Source organism: Phytophthora cinnamomi, assembly GCF_018691715.1.
Source record: "Phytophthora cinnamomi strain GKB4 chromosome Unknown Contig8, whole genome shotgun sequence".
NCBI lineage: Eukaryota > Oomycota > Peronosporomycetes > Peronosporales > Peronosporaceae > Phytophthora > Phytophthora cinnamomi.
The window spans coordinates 727,965-749,709 of NW_027150941.1; the positions used below are offsets into that span (position 1 = coordinate 727,965).

Here is a 21,745-nt window from a genome sequence, read left to right on the forward strand (position 1 = left end):
GGTAGAGTTGACTGGCGAGTTACTCTCCGGGCATGGAAGAACTCATTGTCCGGCTCTGGCACGATGCATACAAGTCCAATTGAGCCTGATCTCGATGTGCTTTGCACTCCAACGTCAAGTACACACCGAATGGGAACCCCCCTCCGCACACCAACCGAAAGTCGGTGCATCCCCCGCCATGCACACGTACCGTTTCCTAGCTCACGAACGAAACGTGGGTGTGTAGTCTGTCGATTTGAGGGAAGATACCCGACAGAGGCGACCAACTGGTGCAAAACGCACTTGGCATCACTGTGTAGTGAAGTGCATTCAGCTCAACCAGAAAAATCTTTCCTATGTCAGCGTGAGGATTGGTCATGCTGGGAAACGTATCACAAGCATTACTTTCCGGTGGGCTTATTTAACGCTCACGGTCATATTCGACGTTATTAAAGGCCAACACAGAAGCGGAAAATTTCGCATTCAGATCACCTCCAGGGAAATTAGAAGCTTCTACAGTTTACGAGTGAGAGAGTACTAGCTGGTAAAGTGATGCGCGTTCAATACAAGAACATTTCTACACATACCCTCTTATAGTATGTCTAGTACTCTTGACGGACAATTGCACAACAACATAATTTCTAATTCTACCACTATGTCAACCGAGATATAGTTTGCAACAGAGCTATGCGATAACGTCTCGATATGAAAAAAGTAATCGGTTAACGCCTCTCTGTTGCAAACCGTCGGGATCAGCGCCCGTTCGTAGACATATAATGCGTGGGGTACACTCGACCACGTGACTGACACTTTGATAGAGTACTTGAGCTCCCACAAACCACAAACTACTCGCTGACACGAAGGTCAACGTATCGGACAAAATTTTTGTAGTAAGACAACTAGTCGAATCGTCGTCGACCTACAGATAAACTGCTCGATGGCTTGGTTAGCGGCTTCTTCGCAAAACAGATTTCTTGAGAACACGATTGTGCACAACGATAAAGCGCACCCGGGGTTCTTGTTAATTGTACAAATATCTTCTTGAAACACCAATACTTTCAGGAGTTCAGAATATTGCTGAGCGTGATTGTAGACGGCCTTGTGTGCAGCGAAAAACAAGCTCAGACGCACATCAATTCCGATGCATGTTTTCACTTGTGTTTCGACAGCAACTTGAACTAACACGTTTCCGACTCCACGCCCCATGTCGCCGAACGTGTCATCAGCAGTCGCATCTAGCACCTCTAACAGCATCGAAATACCCGACGACGCAATTTCACCAGCATTTGGATGAACTTTTCCAGCCGCTTGACGTACGTCCCGACTTGAAATTGCTCCGAAAATAGTATCAACAATAGACTGTACATCATTCGCTTGTCGACTGCTGGTTGCCAAGACAACAAGATGGCTGCGTCTCGGGTGGCAGCTACCTTTGTGCTTCGCATGAGCGTCACAAGACGTCACCGCTATTAGACGTTGTCGAACAAAATGTTGTGGAAACCGATTGAGATGCACTCCGTGCGTCTTCTTGAGCGTCTTCAGGCGCTCTTGCAAGGCACGTCTCGTCTTAACCTTCATGGGCATCCTTGCTACGACGTCGCCCCACTGGAGTTTCTGGTCCCGCTCAATGAATGGTCGCACGAGGCGCACCAGGGCGGCATCTTGGGTGTCGCTGAAGTCTGTCATGCTGGATGAAGACGTGCTAAATGAAGACTGATGAATCTCGGGTAGTTGTTGGACAAGTATATTGAAATTGGTATTGAAGATTCTGGGGTAAATATATAACAGTCTGGCTCTCGTAAAAACTCCTTCGTATGTTGATTGGTAGCCATGAAAACGTAGCCAGTTGGTTCTGAACGGTGGCTTATGGTAACAAATGAAGTGTCGCCACCATCCGCCTGAAATTTATCACGAATTCTATTGGACTAAAATTAATGTTGAAATATGCAGCGTCACTTGGTATTGGCTACTCTTGTACCAAAACATGGAGCATACCGATTTGTTCATAAGTATGGAGTCGATACAAATTAACGGTTTTTTGTAAAACCCAGCAATATGCCAGGTTTTGGCGGCAGCAGGGTTAATTGAAAGTGTTTGTATATTTGTTCTCCAACTAGCTCCTGCTTTCGCGTGCACCAATACATTGCAACATTGGGAACGGCGGGGGGATCTTGACGGAATGCAGCCTCGCCGTGGCGTTGTATCCATCTCTTCAAAAGCGAAAAGGCGACCTCGATCGGAATGAGGTCTGGGGAGTACGGCGGAAGAAAAAAGAGCTGAGCACCCGTTGCACTCACCATTTCCTGTAGCTCCTTATACATGTGAATATTCGCGTTACCAATGACCACTATCGATCGCGGTAGTGGCCATGGATTTAGGAATGACAGAACTTTGGCTTTGAACGTGTCGTGAAATGTTTGACGCGAAAACGTGCCCTCCACGTTTCCCCACGCAAAACATCCCGTAACATCAAGTGTAGCAAGAACAGATACACGGGTACCACGGGCGAAAGGAAGCGTCGCGTTTGCTGGCGTATTTCGAGCGGACCAGCCATAATTGCGCAATACCGACCTGAACAACAGCACAAATTTACCAACAAAGTTAAATACACCTAGCAAAGGAACACATACCGCACATCCTTCGAAGTTCCGTCGACAAACACCAACCGATCGGGGCCACTGTAGTATGGCAGACGGTGCTGTGCCTCCTCGTGTCGCTCTCGTGGAGCATTCTCGCTAGCTCTCTTGTCAGCACTTTGCCCATAAGACGCAAGTCAAACCGCAATGCACGGCAAGTGGTGGAGTCGGAGAAGTTGCGTAGACCGCTAAAATTTGCTCGAAGCTCCAGCCTCAGCTCTTCAAAGTAAAAGCAAGGGTTAGCTTTAACGTAGCTTTTGACAAAACTACACATGTTTGCTGGCCATCGCGATGTCTTGTTCTTGTGTAGCTGATGGTTTGCAATATTGCCGGTAGTCTTAAAAAGTTTGTACCAACGTTCTAGGCTACGTATCGACTTTCCTAATTCTGTGCTTACCTTGCTCATATCCACACTGTATGCGTAGACAAAAACTGTAGCACGCCATCGCATGTCGATTGAAAAGAATTCTGCTGTCCGCTTACACCAGTCCTCTGATCGCAAATTCCCGAATGTCGTCAAAATGCGCGCCAATCGGACAAACTCGCGTACGGCGGTAGCTCCGTCGGTACTGCAAGAGTCCCCTCACACCAGTGGATAGTGTAATCTGATGGGTCGGAATTTTACTAATACCTCTTATTTGATCAGTAATTTGTACCTGTGTACCTCTCCCTCTGATGAGCGGAGGCACTGCACAGAGTCCGATTTGCCAAAAGAGCTGCAAAGCACAATAATCGCTAGTGTAACGGGGTTACATGGAATAGTGACCCTGGCACTATTCAGGGATGGCTACAAAAGGTCACTCCCCTGAGTAGTGACACAATAGCAACCGATATATTTTATATAGGATAAACTATAGGGAACTTCGGATTTGTATGCATGCCAAATCTGTACTAACCTATAAATACATTCAGTCCTAGATCTACCGTACTTCTGGTCAATCAGTCCCCTTAGGCCAGGGACGCGTGAACTGCCGTTCACTGAGAGTTTGTATACTCTCGTTAGCACACTTCCTCTGTGCAAGGTGCTCGTGTGGCCCCGTCACACTTGGTAGCACTTGTAGTCAATCCTACACCTACGCGGGTAGATTGGACTACCTGAATCCTCTGTGGTCTCAACGAGTGAGCCAAGATGGATAGAAGTGAGTTTCCTCATTTGAACGACTCGTAGTTCGAATCAGTTCGGAAAATGACAGGCATCTTTGGAATAGATGCCCTGCGTAGCTTAGCGGTAGCGACGCCAGCTGAGCAGGTTGAGCGCATCAGCGCGTTCGACAACTACGAGCAAGGGCTCATTGCCCATGTTCAGGGGCTGCAGGCTCCGGCAGCTGCGCCGAAGCCGGTGCAACCGAAGCCGTTGATGCTGAAGGTTCACCCCTTTGAAGGGAAGGAGGGTGAGAACCTCCACTTCTGGGTCCGAGAGGTCGAGCTCGCGATGGACGCGGCTCTCGTCTCGAACGAGCGACTCCGTGTCGCTTTTGCGCTTTCCAACCTTAGTGGTCGCGCTAAGAGTTGGGTGTATACGCGCGAGACGACCACACCAGGATGCTTTGCATCATGGTCCCAGCTCTGTGAGCAGCTGCGGGCCACGTTCCTTCCGGCGAACTATGAGTATCGCGAGCGCTCGCGCTTCCTCGCCTGCAAACAAGGAAGGCGCGAGCTGCACGAGTACATACAGCAAATTAGAGTACTCACAGACTCGCTGGCGGGAACGCCCCTGCTCGAACACATCAAGGTGACCGTGTTCATGGACGGTCTGCGTGTTGGCCATGCCCGCACACAGCTGTTCCGGGTGCAAGCAAGCCCTATGGAGGAGTATAGCCACAAACAGGCTCGTACCCCTGCTCCGGTATGGCAAAACAACCCTGTACCGGGTGGTGCGCCGAATGGTGGTTCCGGCAATGGAACCTCCAATGGGCCAGTTCTCATGGATTTGGGAATGGCCGAGCAGCACGACATTCGCTGCTTCGGCTGTGGCAAGCTAGGGCACATGAAACGTGCATGTCCTGCAGGAGGACGAAGCCCTTTGGGTCTAAGGGTCGCTGGCAGAATCCGCGACCCAGGGACCAGGGGAACGCAGGACACCAGTAGGGGCGGGGCGCCCTACTGGGGAGTTCCTACTGGGGAGTTCGTAAGTCTTCATGAGGGGCGTGCGGGTGGCGCGCGCCATGTGGGCTTAGCCCCTGAGAGTCTATGCACTCTCGAAGCGGAGAAGGGCAGCGGTGGGCTGCTCGTGGTACACGCGATTGTACCGGGATACGATCATCGAATGAGAATCTTGATCGATTCTAGGGCGTCAAAGAATTTTGCGCGCCGTCAGACAGTCGCGCGCAACCACGACAGGTATGCCGATGCTCTACGTGGCAGCAAAGACAACGGGCTGGTCTCCGTAAGGTTAGCCGACGGTACGGTGATAGAAGTACCTCGGGTCCACATCGACCTGGCTGTCAAGTTCGAAGACTTTGACAGCAAGGAGCCGTTCTCGGTCCTAGACATGGACAAGTACGACTTGATCCTTGGCATGCCGTGGTTAGAGAAACATGAGCCTTGGATCGATTGGCGCGGCAAGGCCATTGGGGCAAGCCGTCTCCCGCGCTCTGACAGAGCTTTTGTGAGTCATGTTCCCACCTCTGGCAGAAGCTTGGGCGCCCGTGAGGGCCACCAGGGCGCCGTAGCGTCCAAATTTTCATTGGGGTCGTCGAAACTGACGGCGACTCCGAAGGTGACAGGGCCGACCAGGTTCCGGGTGGGGGGGTTCCAGACTGCACCTACCAGGTGGGTAACTTAGGTCCACATGCGGGTAACAGAGTTCCGCGGGCAGCTAGTGCTGCTAGAGGAGGCTCCAACGGCGCTGGCGTGGGTAACTTAGTTCCACGTCCTGTCACGCAGCTCTTAACTGATGAGGAAGCCACCACAGGCGCTTCCTGTGTGGGTAACGTAGTTCCACACGAGGTCGCTCAGACCGTAACAGATGAGGAAGACACTATAGTTGCTTCCTGTGTGGGTAACATAGTTCCAGACGAGGTCACTCAGACCATAACTGATGTGGGAGTCGCTGAGAGCGCTCCTGGTGTGGAACCAAGTTCCACACGGCGGGGTGGGTAACATAGTTCCACACATCAAGGTGGGTAACATAGTTCCGCCCAAGAACAAGGCGGGTAACACAGTTCCGCACGAGGTCAAGACGATCCGTGGTGCCGTCAAGTCGGCACCACCAGACGTAGAAACCAGAGTGTCACGTCGTAAGCTGGGCCTAGTCGCCCGTTCGGCGACGTCCGTCACCAACGAGTTGGAGCCATCCGTCTGGGCTCCAGCCGCCGAAGAATGCTATCCCATCTTTAACGGCGTGACCGGTTGCCAGTTCAAGGCATTCAGCTTACGGCCCTGCCCGAGGTTGCAGAGTTACTGAACCTCGAAGAGCTCGCAATGGAGGACTTCTTGGCCGAGTTGAAGGCCGGGGAGATCTCAGCGTTGGTCCTCCTAAGGCCGGAGCCAACGTCAGTGGAGTTAAACTCATGGACAAGGACGTCCTGGAGGAGTTCCAGATACAGCACGTGTCGCGCATGGGCTCTGAGATTCTCAAGAACCCACGGGATCCGGTGTATCCCTTAGTGAAGGAGTTTGAGGACGTAGTGTCGAAGGACCCTCCGTCCCAACTCCCACCAGACAGGTGAATCAGGCACGAGATTGACCTCGTGCCGGGCACAAAGTACTGTGTCACGAGGCAATGGCCTCTTCCCCGGGAGCAATGCGAAGTCATTGATGACTTCTTTACCGCTAACGCGAAGGCAGGCATGGTGCGGGAGTCGAAGTCTCCGCACTCGACGCCCACCTTCTGTGTTCGTAAACCGAACGAAAAGTGGCGTCTGGTTCAAGCTTATAACAAGCTGAACAGCGCGACGGTGCCAGCGCAGACACCGATCCCGCGGAAGGACGTATTGCTCAACAACATGGCCGGGTGCACATTGTACAGTGCACTGGATCTGGTGGATGGGTACTACCAGATCCTAATTCCCGAGAGCGACATTCCGCTCACGGCTGTGAGCACGCCGAGCGGTATGCTCTGGTAATGGCTGGTAATGTCACAGGGGCTCACGAATGCCCCAGCAACGTTCCACCACTTGGTCACACAACTGTTCCGACCTTTGCGTGCATTCTCACAGACGTACTTTGACGACATGTTCGTCCACAGCCGTGCCGAGGCTGGCCAGACGGCCATGGAGGTGCATCTCCAGCACCTCCGACGTGTGTTTGAAGTCATGAGGGTGAACAAGCTGTTCGCCAACATCGACAAGTGCGTGTTTGCAGCTGAGGAGATTAAGGTCCTTGGTTGCTTCGTTAGCAGCGCTGGGGTCCGTGCGGACCCGGAGAAGGTGAAAGCCATTGCGGCTTGGCCGCCACCCCGGTCACAGAATGACCTACGGTTGGGCCTCGCCAACTACCTGCACAAGTACAGTGCTGGCTATGCCGGTCTGGCACGGCCGCTGTCGGATCTCCTGAAGAAGGATCCCGACAGGAGTTGGGAGCGTCGCCACCAGGATGCCTTTGACGACATCAAAGCGAGCTTACAGCGCGCCCCAGTCCTGGCCCTGCCGGACGAGACGAAGCCTTTCAGCGTCGTCTTTGACGCATCAGACATCGCCATTGGCTGTGCGCTCCTACAGATCGACGATAATGGCCACGAACGGGTCATCTCGTTCCAGTCAAGGCAGCTTAGAGCTGCCGAACGGAACTACCCCGTTCACGACAAGGAGCTACTCGCAATGAAGTACGCCCTTGTCAAGTTTCGGGTACACCTACTGGGCTCTACGCCCTTTGTCGTCTATACAGACCACGCGTCCTTGCGGACAGCCGTCAACACACCGCACCTATCCCAGCGGATGGCGCGCTGGCTGTCCTTCTTCGCGGAATACAACTTCCGCGTCGAGTACAAGCCGGGCAAGCTGAATGTGCTTGCCGACTACGAGCTCGCTCACATTAGTCGGGCCACGACGGATCTTTACAATCGCATCCGGTTGGCATATCGTGATGATGCCAACCTTGGGCCCCTTGCGCAGTTCTTAGCCGCTGGCACGGACGCCAAGGCTGAGTGGCTTACGCCTCGCCAACGTGCGCGGCTTCACCGCTATGAGTAGGCTGATGGCCTGCTCCACTATAGGGTGGTGCCCGAGGATCTTCCCCGTATAGTCGTGCCGAACGACGAGGACCTCAAGTACGACATCCTGATGGAGGCGCACGACGCGCCGTCCAGTAGTCATCTCGGCCGTGAGAAGACGTATTCATCAGTCTCGCAGACGTTCTGGTGGTCCCACATGTACAAGTGGGTCGCCACCTACGTCCGCACGTGTGAGACGTGCCAGCGGGTGAAGCCTGATGGTCACGCTTCGTCTCCATTACAGAGCGTGCCGGTCCCAGCGGACTGCTGGACGTCGATGAGTCTCGACTTTGTCTTCGGCCTTCCGGCCGATGACCGTGGCAACACCGGTGTTGTAGTCTTTGTGTGCCGTCTGAGCAAGATGGTCCACTTTGCACCAGTCCGTGACACAGTCACTGGCGACGAGGTCGCTCGCCTGTTCATGGACTGTGTCTTTAGAGACCATGGTCTTCCCGAGACCATCGTCTCTTATCGAGACCCGCGGTTCACCGCTGCGTTTTGGCAAACGCTGTTCCACTTCTAGGCACTCGGCTGTTGATGTCTACGGCGGATCACCCGCAGACGGACGGCCAGACATAGCGCGTCAATAGAGTGCTCGAGGACACCCTCCGCAGTATCTGCGCGGAGAATCCCCGCTCTTGGGCTGAACGACAGCCCATGGTTGAGTTTGCCCTCAACAACGCGTACACACGTCAACAGGGTTCACCCCCTTTTACCTCAATGGGTTACGACACCCTCAGGTGCCGCTCACCTTACCGTACCGGAGCTTCGGTCGGAGAGGCTCGGAAAAACCTTTCCTCCCAAGGCTCGGACGTAAGTCCGGCTTCACTGCGGAAACAATTGTCCTCGTTTGCCGAGGACAGGTTGAATATCATCAGCAGGGCTAGAGATGCAATGGCACAAGCCCAAGATAAACAAAAGGAGTACTCAGACCAAAAGAAACGAGGAAACTTAAACGTGTTTAAGGGTGGGGACTTAGTTCTCCTAGATACTAGAAACCTACCGGTAAACACAGTTAGCTCGGTCGCGAGCAACAAACTGAAGCACCGCTTCATTGGAGCTTTCACGGTCCTCAGCCGACACGGTGCTGCGTACACCATAGACTTGCCTAAGTCGATGACGACTCACCCGACGTTTTACGTGGGTCGTCTGAAGCGGTACCACGACCCTCAGGCTCAGGTTGTCCCGCAGGAAGCGTGGGCGGCCATGTGGAGGAGGGTGCAGCTCCTCGAAGCGGGGCGTCGGCTCGCGATTAGGCGGCTGGTACGCCCGCTGGTCGTAGGACGACGAGGCGTACATTGGGGTGCCATAAGCAGGGCCCCCGTAAGAGCCGTGGCCGTACAGAGCCGGGTATGGGAAATGCTGCGGCTCCTGATAGGGCGCACGGCCACGAAGTTCGGCCCGAAGGCCCGCAAGACCGTCACGCAAGGACTCAAAGTCCGACGCGTAAGCCCGACGCTCAACCCGAACATGGAGGTCGCGAACCTCCCGGAACAGTGAGCCAACGTCCTCACGAAGACGATCCATGGCGCCGGAGTGGCCAGCCCGAGAGGCAGCCTCGCCACCAAGGCCAATCCCCAACGCGACCTCGAGCGAGTACACACGCTCTCGGAGAAGGAGAATCTCCTCTTGTTGAAGAGCCACTACCTGGCTCGGGGTTTCAGAGCGCGGCGGCAACGCCTCCGGCTCGTAGCCATGGTCGTGTGAGGCCACCGCCTGCTCTCCTTGAATGGGGAGCTGCACTTCCACGTGGAGCGGGTTCTCCAGGAGCGGCGTCTCCACGGCAAGCGCCAACTTCTCGTGAAGTGGAGGGGTTACCCAGAGTCAGAAAACTCGTGGGAGCCTGTTGAACAACACCAGGTAGACTGCCCGAAGGCTGTTGCGATCTGGGACGAGAAGCAGCGGACGCTTCGTTAGTAGTCCTTGACGTCTTGGCCGACGTACGGGGCACGGTAGCAGACAGAGTCGCACCGTGCCCACGCACTGCACGGGCTTTGGCTTTTGCCTGTTGCTTGAGCTCCTCCATCATTGGGTAGAGCTTGCTTTTACTCACGAGGTGAGCGAACTCGACGTGGAGGTCGCGCTGGTCCAGTATAGCGGACAGCAATCGGTCCTCACGGAGTTCTTTATACTCCAGGTCGGAATACCCTTTGCGAGATACGTATCTCCAGAAGAGGTCTTCCACCTCAATCCAGGTCATAGCCTCGGAAGGCTTGACCCAGGGATAACTCCACACTGGATGGAGTCCACCCTTGTCCTCCGCCTTCTTACGAAGGTTGGTGAACTCCTGCAAAGGGATTTTGTATGGTGCTAAGAGCACACACTGAGCGGCTTCAATGTCGCTGACAAAGAGCGGCTCTGTTTCAACCAGAGCGCGCTCATAGGCGCCCCTCGAGGTGTAACCGCTGACAAGGCCACGAGGAGGCGTGAGCTTCTCCAGGAGCTGTAGAGCACCAGTGCCGTCATCATGCGGTAATAGCCCTTTGGACGTGCAGCGCCCCCGCCGGAAAGAGGGCCTACAGTAGCCGTGGCCGGTGTCGTAGCTTGTCCCACACGGGCGGCCGATCCAGCGCTGTCGTACTGCGCCTGCTGCTCATCGAGGTCATTAGAGACCTCACGGGGCTCGTCGACAGCCCCTTCTTCAGACTCGGAGTCATCGAACAGACCCCTGTAATCGCCGCGAGGCGGCGACTTAGAGGCGGCACGCTTATTCCCACCAGGCGCGTCGCTCTCCACAGCAGCGGCGGTATTGGCAGCTTGGGCGCGCGGGAGGCCTTCCGCCAGGGTCAGGTCCTTGACCGGCGGAGCTGCCATGGGCTCAGTGCCCGTCTTGCCGCTCGACGGTTCCTCGGCCTGGGTGTCCGGGTCAGCCGGGGCGTTAGGCACGTCGCCCATCGCCTGCTTCTTGTCATTGGCGGCCTGCGCACTGCCTTCGGAAGAGTTCTCCTCCTCTTGTGAGCTCGCACAGGAGTACACGACTTTGGTGCAGCTGAACTCGGGTGAATCCCAGTCCCGGCTCGGGCTGCACCATTCATAGCTGAACCTGGGGTTGTCCCCATCATGGGGTGGAGCATCGGGCGACTTGCGGGATGCATGTTCGCCGTGCGACTCCTCCGGAGAATTGCTCGGAGAGCGCACCTCCTCGGAGGCCGCGTCCATGGCCTCCTTCAGCGCGGCCGACTCGTTCTTGGCTTTGGCCTTCTTGGCCTTCGGCCTCTCGGCCCGGGGTTTCGAAGGTGCTTTCGCACCGCGCGATCTGCGCTTGGGAGGCATGCTTTCGGTCGACGTGGAAACCGTGGGGCTTGCTCGGCGATGCGCCAGTTCCTTTCTGAGGCCCGAGAGCCGAGGCGCAAGTGCTCGCGCCGTTGTCGATGGATTTCGACTGTGCGAGTGAAATGTGAGCCGCCACCGTACCCTCGCACTGATTGGTCGATATGATCAAATCTAAGTGGGGGAGGATGTAACGGGATTACATGGAATAGTGATCCTGGCACTATTCAGGGATGGCTACAAAAGGTCACTCCCCTGAGTAGTGACACAATAGCAACTGATACATTTTATATAGGATAAACTATAGGGAACTTCGGATTTGTATGCAGGCCAAATCTGTACTAACCTATAAATACATTCAGTCTTAGATCTACCGTACTTCTGGTCAATCAGTCCCCTTAGGCCAGGGACACGTGAGCTGCCGTTCACTGAGAGTTTGTATACTCTCGTTAGCACACTTCCTCTGTGCAAGGTGCTCGTGTGGCCCCGTCACAGTTAGGGTGTGGAAAGCCAACCACAAAACTAGGATTCAAGGCTATTGTCTCGAAACCTGCCACCGCATGATGATGTCAACGGATGAGAGAGCCGAACCCACCGAGCTCACCGTGTGGATGCTTCGATACCACATCAGAAAGGAGAAGAATGGTTGGTATACAAGCGACAAGATGAAAATGTGTGGGTGCTACAAGCGGCTGGAAGTATCTGCTTTCATCCACAGACCACGCACAAAGATGATGTAGAATATATTCTGCGTCAGGGGGCTGATGCAGTAGCACGAACGGAGGAGACAACCAAAGTACTGTTCCGAATCAAAAGCATGGAGGATGGGACAAAGCTAAACCCTTGGAACACCAGGCCCACAGAACGTGAACATCCTCTGTATCGCTTTTTCGCAGTCCAAAAGGTGAAGCCAGTACGGTCAACGCTTGCAGTTGCAAAACTTTTCACCAAGAGCAAGAACAGCATAAGTTGTATATTTCCGTATATGATACTGAACTCAGTGTAGTATTCCGTTGAGGATTGATACGTCGACATGTTCAGGTGAAGCACAATTTCTAAGAAGAAACATTCCTTCTTCGATACACATGACCAGCATTGACATGCGTTAGCAGCGATATACCAAACACAGCCGCTTGAGCTTCACGAACACACATTTATTCAACCTAATACTGCATACACACGCAACAACAGCAATACTCCGAGGTGCGCTGCAATCCGCACTTCTATCTCTCGAAAACTAACGTCTACTCCTCGTTGATGTGGATGTCGCTCTCCGTGTACTGACAGAGCGTGCCCGACGGACCATCGCCCAGATTCGAAGGTGTCTTGCTGCCCTGAGACCACTGGCACACCTTCACGTCGTCATTACCGTCAGTCGTCTTCACGTAAATGTTCTTCAACGTGGCCTGGTCGTTGTAGTTCTTGTTCACGGTCACGACGCTCACCAGTGGGTCGATGGCGTACACGTTCTCCACCGTCACGGTACGAGCAATGTTGCCGCACGTGCCGCACGAGCGGTAGAGCTTGCCGAACTCCTGCGCGAAGAACCCGTTGATCTTGACGGTGCCGTAGCCGTTGTGCTGCACCACCTTGTCCGAGGCATAACGCGCGCCGCAGTTGGTCACGGTGGTCACGCTGGAGGCCGAGCCGCCTTTGATGCTCAGCGCGTCCTCGCACACGTCGTCCCACCACACGTTCTCAATGGTACAGTCATGGTTGTCGCAGTGCACGCCCTCCTTCTGGTTCTTGCCGATGATGGCGTTCTTGAGGGTGCCGCCGGCCTCGACGAGGAACACGGCGGTGTCCTTCTGGCCCTCTCCGTCCGAGCAGGTGATGTCGGAGCGCTCGAACGTCTGCATCTTGCCGTCAAAGACTTCGCCGGCCTTGATGGTGTACGGCTTCGTGTACAAGACGGTGCCCGTGCTAGCTGGCCACGTGCCGTCCGGGACGCCCACGGTCGAGTTGGTGCTGGTCTGTTCGGTCGACTCGCTTCCCGAAGTCTGAGAGTGTGATCCCGTGTTTGAACTCTGCGTGGGCGATCCAGCGCTGGAATTCTGGGTAATGGAGTCGGTACCGGAGCTGCTGCTGCTGCTGGTGGTGCTGCTGCTGCTGCTGGTTGGAGCCACGGCAGAACTGGAGGTGGTGCTGCCATTGGCACTGGCGGTCTCCTGTTGACTCTCGACGTCGCTGTTGCTGGCCGACGAGGTATCAGCCGAAGCGGAGGCGGACTGCTGCGAAGACACCTCAACTTGTTCGGTGCTGCTGCCGGCGGATGAACCACCGCTAGTCTGCGAGGGGTCCGCAGCGCTACTGGACGCAACACTCGACGGCTGAGAAGCCTGCTCCGATGCCTTACTAGAGCTGGAGTCGCACTCGAGCGTGACATCAAGTTGCGAGACGTCGGTCGCGCTGCTAGAGGCAACGCTCGACTGCTGCACGGCCGTCTGCGTGACGTCGTCCGACGACGAATAGAGTGAGCCGGAGCTCGAGCTCGAGGCTGAAGAGAGCGGTGGGCACCTCGGTCGAGGTCTGCTGCTCCGTTTGACTGCCGGCACTGCTGGCGACCGATTGCTCGAAGCTGCCGCTTTCCACGGGTGCCACCGTACCGGGTGCACTCTCCGCGGACGCATCCGTGGACGAGTTCGAAGAGGTCTGCGATGAAGCTGCGGTCGAGGCCGAGGAAGCGAGCGATGAATCGGCGAAGGACGAAGACACCTGGGTAGGCACCTGCGACGACGACGCCGAAGTGGATGCCGACACCGAGGTCGAGGCCGAGGCCGAGGCGGAGGACGCCGTCTGCGTCGTGTCCGCCGACGAGGAAGAGGTCGACGACGTCGAAGTCTGCGCCGCCTGGGAAATGTCCTCGTTGATGTGCACGTCGGCCTCTGAGTACTGGCACAGCGGAGGAGAGGGTCCGTTGCCCAGGATCGAAGGTTCGCCGTCGGCGTTGCCCTGCGACCACTGACAGATCTTCACCGCCTTGGTGCCGCTCGACTTGACCCAGACGTTGCTCAGCGTGGCTTCGTCGTTCCAGTTCTTGTTGACCGTCACGATGGCGTTGGTCGGGTTCACGACATACACGTTGGACACGGAGACCTTGCGCTGCTTGTCGCCGCACGTGCCGCACGAGCGGTAGAGCTTGCTGATGTCCTCGCCGTAGAAGCCGTCGATCTTGACGGTGCCGTAGCCGTTGTGCTGGATGACCTTGTCGTCGGCGTAGCGAGCGCCACCACCGATGACGTTGGACACGCTCGAAGCAGTGCCGCCCTTGATGCTCAGCGCGTCCTCGCACACGTCATCCCACCAGACGTTCTCAATGGTGCAGTCGTGCTTATCGCAGTGGACGCCCTCCATTTGGTTCTTGCCGATGATGACGTTCTTGAGGGTGGCGCCGGGCTCGAGCTTGAAGACAGCCGTGGACGCGCCGCTTTCGGTCTGACCCTCGCACGAGATGTCGGAGCGCTCGAACGTCTGCATCTTGCCGTCGAAGACCTCACCGGCCTTCACCACGTATGCCTCCGAGTACTGCACCGTGCCCGTGCTAGCGGGCCAGGTGCCATCAGGCAGAGAGGTGGCGGTTGCGGCCGCAACGATGAGGGCGGCGGTCGTCGCGAATGGCACAAAGGACTTGCCCATCGTGGGCTGCAGCAGTACCTATGTGTTGCAAAGCTCGCTGGGGCGCTGGGCCACTTGCTGCGTTGGGTCACTTGCTGCGTTGGAGGCAAATTGATTAATGGGAGTGGTCGACTGGTCCGTTAGTCGGAGTGCGCCCTCGACGACCATCAGGGTCGCGTGACCGTTTGTACGGCGCATCGGCAACAGCGCCGTCGACAGCGGAAACCTGATGGGCCAGTTGTTTTCCTGCAGCCATGCTGCTGGTTCGGGTTTGCGGGTGAGCCCTCGTGCTTCAGCCAGTCGACTCTTCGTCCACACCTCAAATCCGTGACGATGGATCATGCCTGTCATTTGCGGTGGACATACAAGTTGGTGATCTTTTGCTACTCGCGAAGCGTTGTGCGTGTTTGAGATAATACAGCTCGACTACCTCAATGCGTGTCCTCAAAGCAAGACTGTAGATGTTCTTGCAAAACCCGCTGGGGTCGACAACTGCAGATGCTGCTTGTGCTAGTATTGTAGGTACAGAAGCTTGCTGCTGGCGTGGTGCACGGAGCATTTTACTTTTAGCAGATTCGAAAGCGTGCAGCGGCTAGCGTGTAGCATCTGTAGGCTGAAAAGCGATGCGGTCCGCCATCCAGGCTGTCACCATCCTGGATGACGTCTGGCAATCCAAATCTAGACTGCTGCTTTCGTATGATGCTTGGGTCAGTGCGCACACCGGTTTCAAGAATGCGATGTTCTAGGTTTGTCTAGTGTCTCATTCTGCCCAACCGCTGCTTGATCGCGTTAGCCTCGGTGCGTACTGCACACGTAGTGACAAGCGCGAGTGGGTTAGTTGTAGAACAGTCGAAGGGATAAATATTGCTTCGAATAATGACCGAGGTGTCACTTGCACAGCATTGCGGTACCGAATGTAACTTGGAGGCCGAGCGTGAAGCCGCGGATCCCGAGCTATCAATTGTAGTGCAGTTGTCGTAGCTGCGCTACATGCCCCAGAAACAAGAGGTTGGGTGGGGGGGCTTTGGCGGGAAGACGTCAGACAATTATAGAGGGCTGAAATCGAGAAACGGGTCTAGGCTGGATTGCTTGTTCCGAACACCGCCAGTGACGCTGGGTAAAGCAGTCGATAATCCGACACCACAAACCGTGTGGTGTTTGAGAAGCAGCACCTGTCAGTTTCCTGCTGATTAATGTGACTAAAGTGAGCAGCTGGTTCAGATCTTCAAGGAAATGCTGCACCACTCGGCGCGGCGACAACAAGATGGCGTTCGGATTCACCCCGATGTTCCAATAGTACTGTAGTCTTGGCAATCCTGGTCGAGTTGCCTCCCGGGGAGCGGCACAGTGGCGTCCATGTTGGGGGCGCTAATGCGGAAGACGCGGGCGCCCCCAGTTCTACTGCGACTTCGGACCGCTGTCGACGTCTGAGCACTGAGTGCCCTTGGTTCGTCCGCGTCCGTAGCCAAGCTGTGCCCTGCCAGGTTCCCAGCTCGGAGACCATTGGCCTCCACATCTTTGTCCGCAGTAGAACTGGGGGCGCCCGCGTCTTCCGCATTAGCGCCCCCAACATGGACGCCACTGTGCCGCTCCCCGGGAGGCAACTCGACCAGGATTGCCAAGACTACAGTACTATTGGAACATCGGGGTGAATCCGAACGCCATCTTGTTGTCGCCGCGCCGAGTGGTGCAGCATTTCCTTGAAGATCTGAACCAGCTGCTCACTTTAGTCACATTAATCAGCAGGAAACTGACAGGTGCTGCTTCTCAAACACCACACGGTTTGTGGTGTCGGATTATCGACTGCTTTACCCAGCGTCACTGGCGGTGTTCGGAACAAGCAATCCAGCCTAGACCCGTTTCTCGATTTCAGCCCTCTATAATTGTCTGACGTCTTCCCGCCAAAGCCCCCCACCCAACCTCTTGTTTCTGGGGCATGTAGCGCAGCTACGACAACTGCACTACAATTGATAGCTCGGGATCCGCGGCTTCACGCTCGGCCTCCAAGTTACATTCGGTACCGCAATGCTGTGCAAGTGACACCTCGGTCATTATTCGAAGCAATATTTATCCCTTCGACTGTTCTACAACTAACCCACTCGCGCTTGTCACTACGTGTGCAGTACGCACCGAGGCTAACGCGATCAAGCAGCGGTTGGGCAGAATGAGACACTAGACAAACCTAGAACATCGCATTCTTGAAACCGGTGTGCGCACTGACCCAAGCATCATACGAAAGCAGCAGTCTAGATTTGGATTGCCAGACGTCATCCAGGATGGTGACAGCCTGGATGGCGGACCGCATCGCTTTTCAGCCTACAGATGCTACACGCTAGCCGCTGCACGCTTTCGAATCTGCTAAAAGTAAAATGCTCCGTGCACCACGCCAGCAGCAAGCTTCTGTACCTACAATACTAGCACAAGCAGCATCTGCAGTTGTCGACCCCAGCGGGTTTTGCAAGAACATCTACAGTCTTGCTTTGAGGACACGCATTGAGGTAGTCGAGCTGTATTATCTCAAACACGCACAACGCTTCGCGAGTAGCAAAGATCACCAACTTGTATGTCCACCGCAAATGACAGGCATGATCCATCGTCACGGATTTGAGGTGTGGACGAAGAGTCGACTGGCTGAAGCACGAGGGCTCACCCGCAAACCCGAACCAGCAGCATGGCTGCAGGAAAACAACTGGCCCATCAGGTTTCCGCTGTCGACGGCGCTGTTGCCGATGCGCCGTACAAACGGTCACGCGACCCTGATGGTCGTCGAGGGCGCACTCCGACTAACGGACCAGTCGACCACTCCCATTAATCAATTTGCCTCCAACGCAGCAAGTGACCCAACGCAGCAAGTGGCCCAGCGCCCCAGCGAGCTTTGCAACACATAGATACTGCTGCAGCCCACGATGGGCAAGTCCTTTGTGCCATTCGCGACGACCGCCGCCCTCATCGTTGCGGCCGCAACCGCCACCTCTCTGCCTGATGGCACCTGGCCGCTAGCACGGGCACGGTGCAGTACTCGGAGGCATACGTGGTGAAGGCCGGTGAGGTCTTCGACGGCAAGATGCAGACGTTCGAGCGCTCCGACATCTCGTGCGAGGGTCAGACCGAAAGCGGCGCGTCCACGGCTGTCTTCAAGCTCGAGCCCGGCGCCACCCTCAAGAACGTCATCATCGGCAAGAACCAAATGGAGGGCGTCCACTGCGATAAGCACGACTGCACCATTGAGAACGTCTGGTGGGATGACGTGTGCGAGGACGCGCTGAGCATCAAGGGCGGCACTGCTTCGAGCGTGTCCAACGTCATCGGTGGTGGCGCTCGCTACGCCGACGACAAGGTCATCCAGCACAACGGCTACGGCACCGTCAAGATCGACGGCTTCTACGGCGAGGACATCAGCAAGCTCTACCGCTCGTGCGGCACGTGCGGCGACAAGCAGCGCAAGGTCTCCGTGTCCAACGTGTATGTCGTGAACCCGACCAACGCCATCGTGACGGTCAACAAGAACTGGAACGACGAAGCCACGCTGAGCAACGTCTGGGTCAAGTCGAGCGGCACCAAGGCGGTGAAGATCTGTCAGTGGTCGCAGGGCAACGCCGACGGCGAACCTTCGATCCTGGGCAACGGACCCTCTCCTCCGCTGTGCCAGTACTCAGAGGCCGACGTGCACATCAACGAGGACATTTCCCAGGCGGCGCAGACTTCGACGTCGTCGACCTCTTCCTCGTCGGCGGACACGACGCAGACGGCGTCCTCCGCCTCGGCCTCGGCCTCGACCTCGGTGTCGGCATCCACTTCGGCGTCGTCGTCGCAGGTGCCTACCCAGGTGTCTTCGTCCTTCGCCGATTCATCGCTCGCTTCCTCGGCCTCGACCGCAGCTTCATCGCAGACCTCTTCGAACTCGTCCACGGATGCGTCCGCGGAGAGTGCACCCGGTACGGTGGCACCCGTGGAAAGCGGCAGCTTCGAGCAATCGGTCGCCAGCAGTGCCGGCAGTCAAACGGAGCAGCAGACCTCGACCGAGGTGCCCACCGCTCTCTCTTCAGCCTCGAGCTCGAGCTCCGGCTCACTCTATTCGTCGTCGGACGACGTCACGCAGACGGCCGTGCAGCAGTCGAGCGTTGCCTCTAGCAGCGCGACCGACGTCTCGCAACTTGATGTCACGCTCGAGTGCGACTCCAGCTCTAGTAAGGCATCGGAGCAGGCTTCTCAGCCGTCGAGTGTTGCGTCCAGTAGCGCTGCGGACCCCTCGCAGACTAGCGGTGGTTCATCCGCCGGCAGCAGCACCGAACAAGTTGAGGTGTCTTCGCAGCAGTCCGCCTCCGCTTCGGCTGATACCTCGTCGGCCAGCAACAGCGACGTCGAGAGTCAACAGGAGACCGCCAGTGCCAATGGCAGCACCACCTCCAGTTCTGCCGTGGCTCCAACCAGCAGCAGCACCACCACCAGCAGCAGCAGCAGCTCCGGTACCGACTCCATTACCCAGAATTCCAGCGCTGGATCGCCCACGCAGAGTTCAAACACGGGATCACACTCTCAGACTTCGGGAAGCGAGTCGACCGAACAGACCAGCACCAACTCGACCGTGGGCGTCCCGGACGGCACGTGGCCAGCTAGCACGGGCACCGTCTTGTACACGAAGCCGTACACCATCAAGGCCGGCGAAGTCTTTGACGGCAAGATGCAGACGTTCGAGCGCTCCGACATCACCTGCTCGGACGGAGAGGGCCAGAAGGACACCGCCGTGTTCCTCGTCGAGGCCGGCGGCACCCTCAAGAACGCCATCATCGGCAAGAACCAGAAGGAGGGCGTGCACTGCGACAACCATGACTGTACCATTGAGAACGTGTGGTGGGACGACGTGTGCGAGGACGCGCTGAGCATCAAAGGCGGCTCGGCCTCCAGCGTGACCACCGTGACCAACTGCGGCGCGCGTTATGCCTCGGACAAGGTGGTGCAGCACAACGGCTACGGCACCGTCAAGATCAACGGGTTCTTCGCGCAGGAGTTCGGCAAGCTCTACCGCTCGTGCGGCACGTGCGGCAACATTGCTCGTACCGTGACGGTGGAGAACGTGTACGCCATCGACCCACTGGTGAGCGTCGTGACCGTGAACAAGAACTACAACGACCAGGCCACGTTGAAGAACATTTACGTGAAGACGACTGACGGTAATGACGACGTGAAGGTGTGCCAGTGGTCTCAGGGCAGCAAGACACCTTCGAATCTGGGCGATGGTCCGTCGGGCACGCTCTGTCAGTACACGGAGAGCGACATCCACATCAACGAGGAGTAGACGTTAGTTTTCGAGAGATAGAAGTGCGGATTGCAGCGCACCTCGGAGTATTGCTGTTGTTGCGTGTGTATGCAGTATTAGGTTGAATAAATGTGTGTTCGTGAAGCTCAAGCGGCTGTGTTTGGTATATCGCTGCTAACGCATGTCAATGCTGGTCATGTGTATCGAAGAAGGAATGTTTCTTCTTAGAAATTGTGCTTCACCTGAACATGTCGACATATCAATCCTCAACGGAATACTACACTTGGTTCAGTGTCATACACGGAAAACGCACATGTAGCCTGATCTGGCCCAGGCTAATCGCACACACTAATTTGTTCAACGCGTACACCACGCTGCCTTAACGGCGGCGAACCGAGTTACGCTTCTTGCCCTTGCAGCCTCCAGGCGCAACAGTTCCAGCTGGGTAGTCATCGGTTGCAGAACTAGCGTTACGTGCCGCACTGCTCTCGGCTGACGGGGTGCTCGTGTGGGATTCGGTCGTAGGAAAGGAAGTTTTCGGAGCGTCCGTCTGAGGGTTTGCAATGGTGGAGGGGTCTCAGTTGCAGGGGTCTGTGTGGTGTTGCCAGTTCCTGTGTTGCTACCAATGCAGCTCTCAACGTAGGAGGGTTTGCCGAATACATAGTACTGTTCGTAGTCATTGTTGCTTCCTTTGAACTGCGTCGACTCGATCGAGATTGTGTAGAAGTAGAAGCACTCGTCGTTGCCCAAGTTTTCGTTCTTGGTGACTCGATCTCCTCCGACAAAGGTTGGGCATGTTGGCTCGCTGTCCGTGCCCGTCGAGGTCAGTGTGATGTCTGCACAGGATACAAACTGCGGCTCAGCCCAACCAATGTTGCCATAGCTAGACCCCGCGCCGAACCAGACCCACTGCAGCACGTAGTCACCCTTGTCGAGCCAATCCGGCAGAGTGATCGTGTCGCCGCAGGCAACGGTGTTGTCCCCACTGCTATCACCAGCGTATCGGCTAGTCGAGCCATCAGCAGGCACGCAGTCCGGCCCGGATGCGCGGCACGTGTAGAAGAACGCGTTGTCGTCAAGTCGGAGGCAGTCTCACTGCCAACAGGTGAGATCACCCAGCGGATGAATCCACCGAGGTGGTTGTTGGGCCAGTAGCGAACGTCGATGGTCTCTCCGGGAGAGAACGAGGTCGGAGTGCGGGGTGTCGTGTCGGGGCACCCCACTGTGCCATCGGTCGTGCGTGGGCCAGTCTCCCGGCATACATGCTTTACGAGCCAGGAATGCGATTCCACCAAGACAGTGACGAAGCTGTTGACGGTGATGAGGGAGGAGAGGAACTTCATCGCAAGGCAGTGAATTGAAATCTGAGCGGGATTGATAGTGTTCCTAGATCAGCCTTGGCGCCGATATCTCTGACATCTACTTTGCCATATGTCAATTGTCGGCGGACAGCAAAGTGAGTGTGGACGAGAATTATTTCAGCGCAGTCATGGGGCCGGATGGTTTTGAGGCAGGATCCCAAACCCATTTGTTCGCTAATTTCTTTTGGGGAAGACACGCAAGCGATACTCTAATCTGGTCCAATTCTTCCGGTGACCTTCGCTGTGGCAAGCGAATCCATTCTGCCGATGATCGGCGGCAGCAAATGGGTAGGTGAACCTACGTTGTTCTCCATTGGTTGTGGATGGTGGAAATAGTGCAACAGAAGACGCGAGTATGTTGGGCAGTAAAAGCTTCTGCCAGCGCAGATTTTTGTTTGAAGATGGAAATGCGCAACATTGAACAGCTTGGCGTTGAAGTGTGATCATTATACTGAAATGGCTATCGACGCACTCA

General features: G+C 56.0%; 1 protein-coding gene across 1 annotated transcript; it reads left to right on the forward strand.

Moving 5' to 3' along the window:
• Window positions 1-17,716: 17,716 nt before the first annotated feature.
• IUM83_11697 (pectate lyase) lies at window positions 17,717-19,948 on the forward strand (the record flags this gene model as incomplete). Its single annotated transcript, XM_067936271.1, has 1 exon — window positions 17,717-19,948. The coding sequence occupies one exon, from the start codon at window positions 17,717-17,719 to the stop codon at window positions 19,946-19,948; it is 2,232 nt and encodes a 743-aa protein (XP_067798538.1).
• Window positions 19,949-21,745: the final 1,797 nt, after the last annotated feature.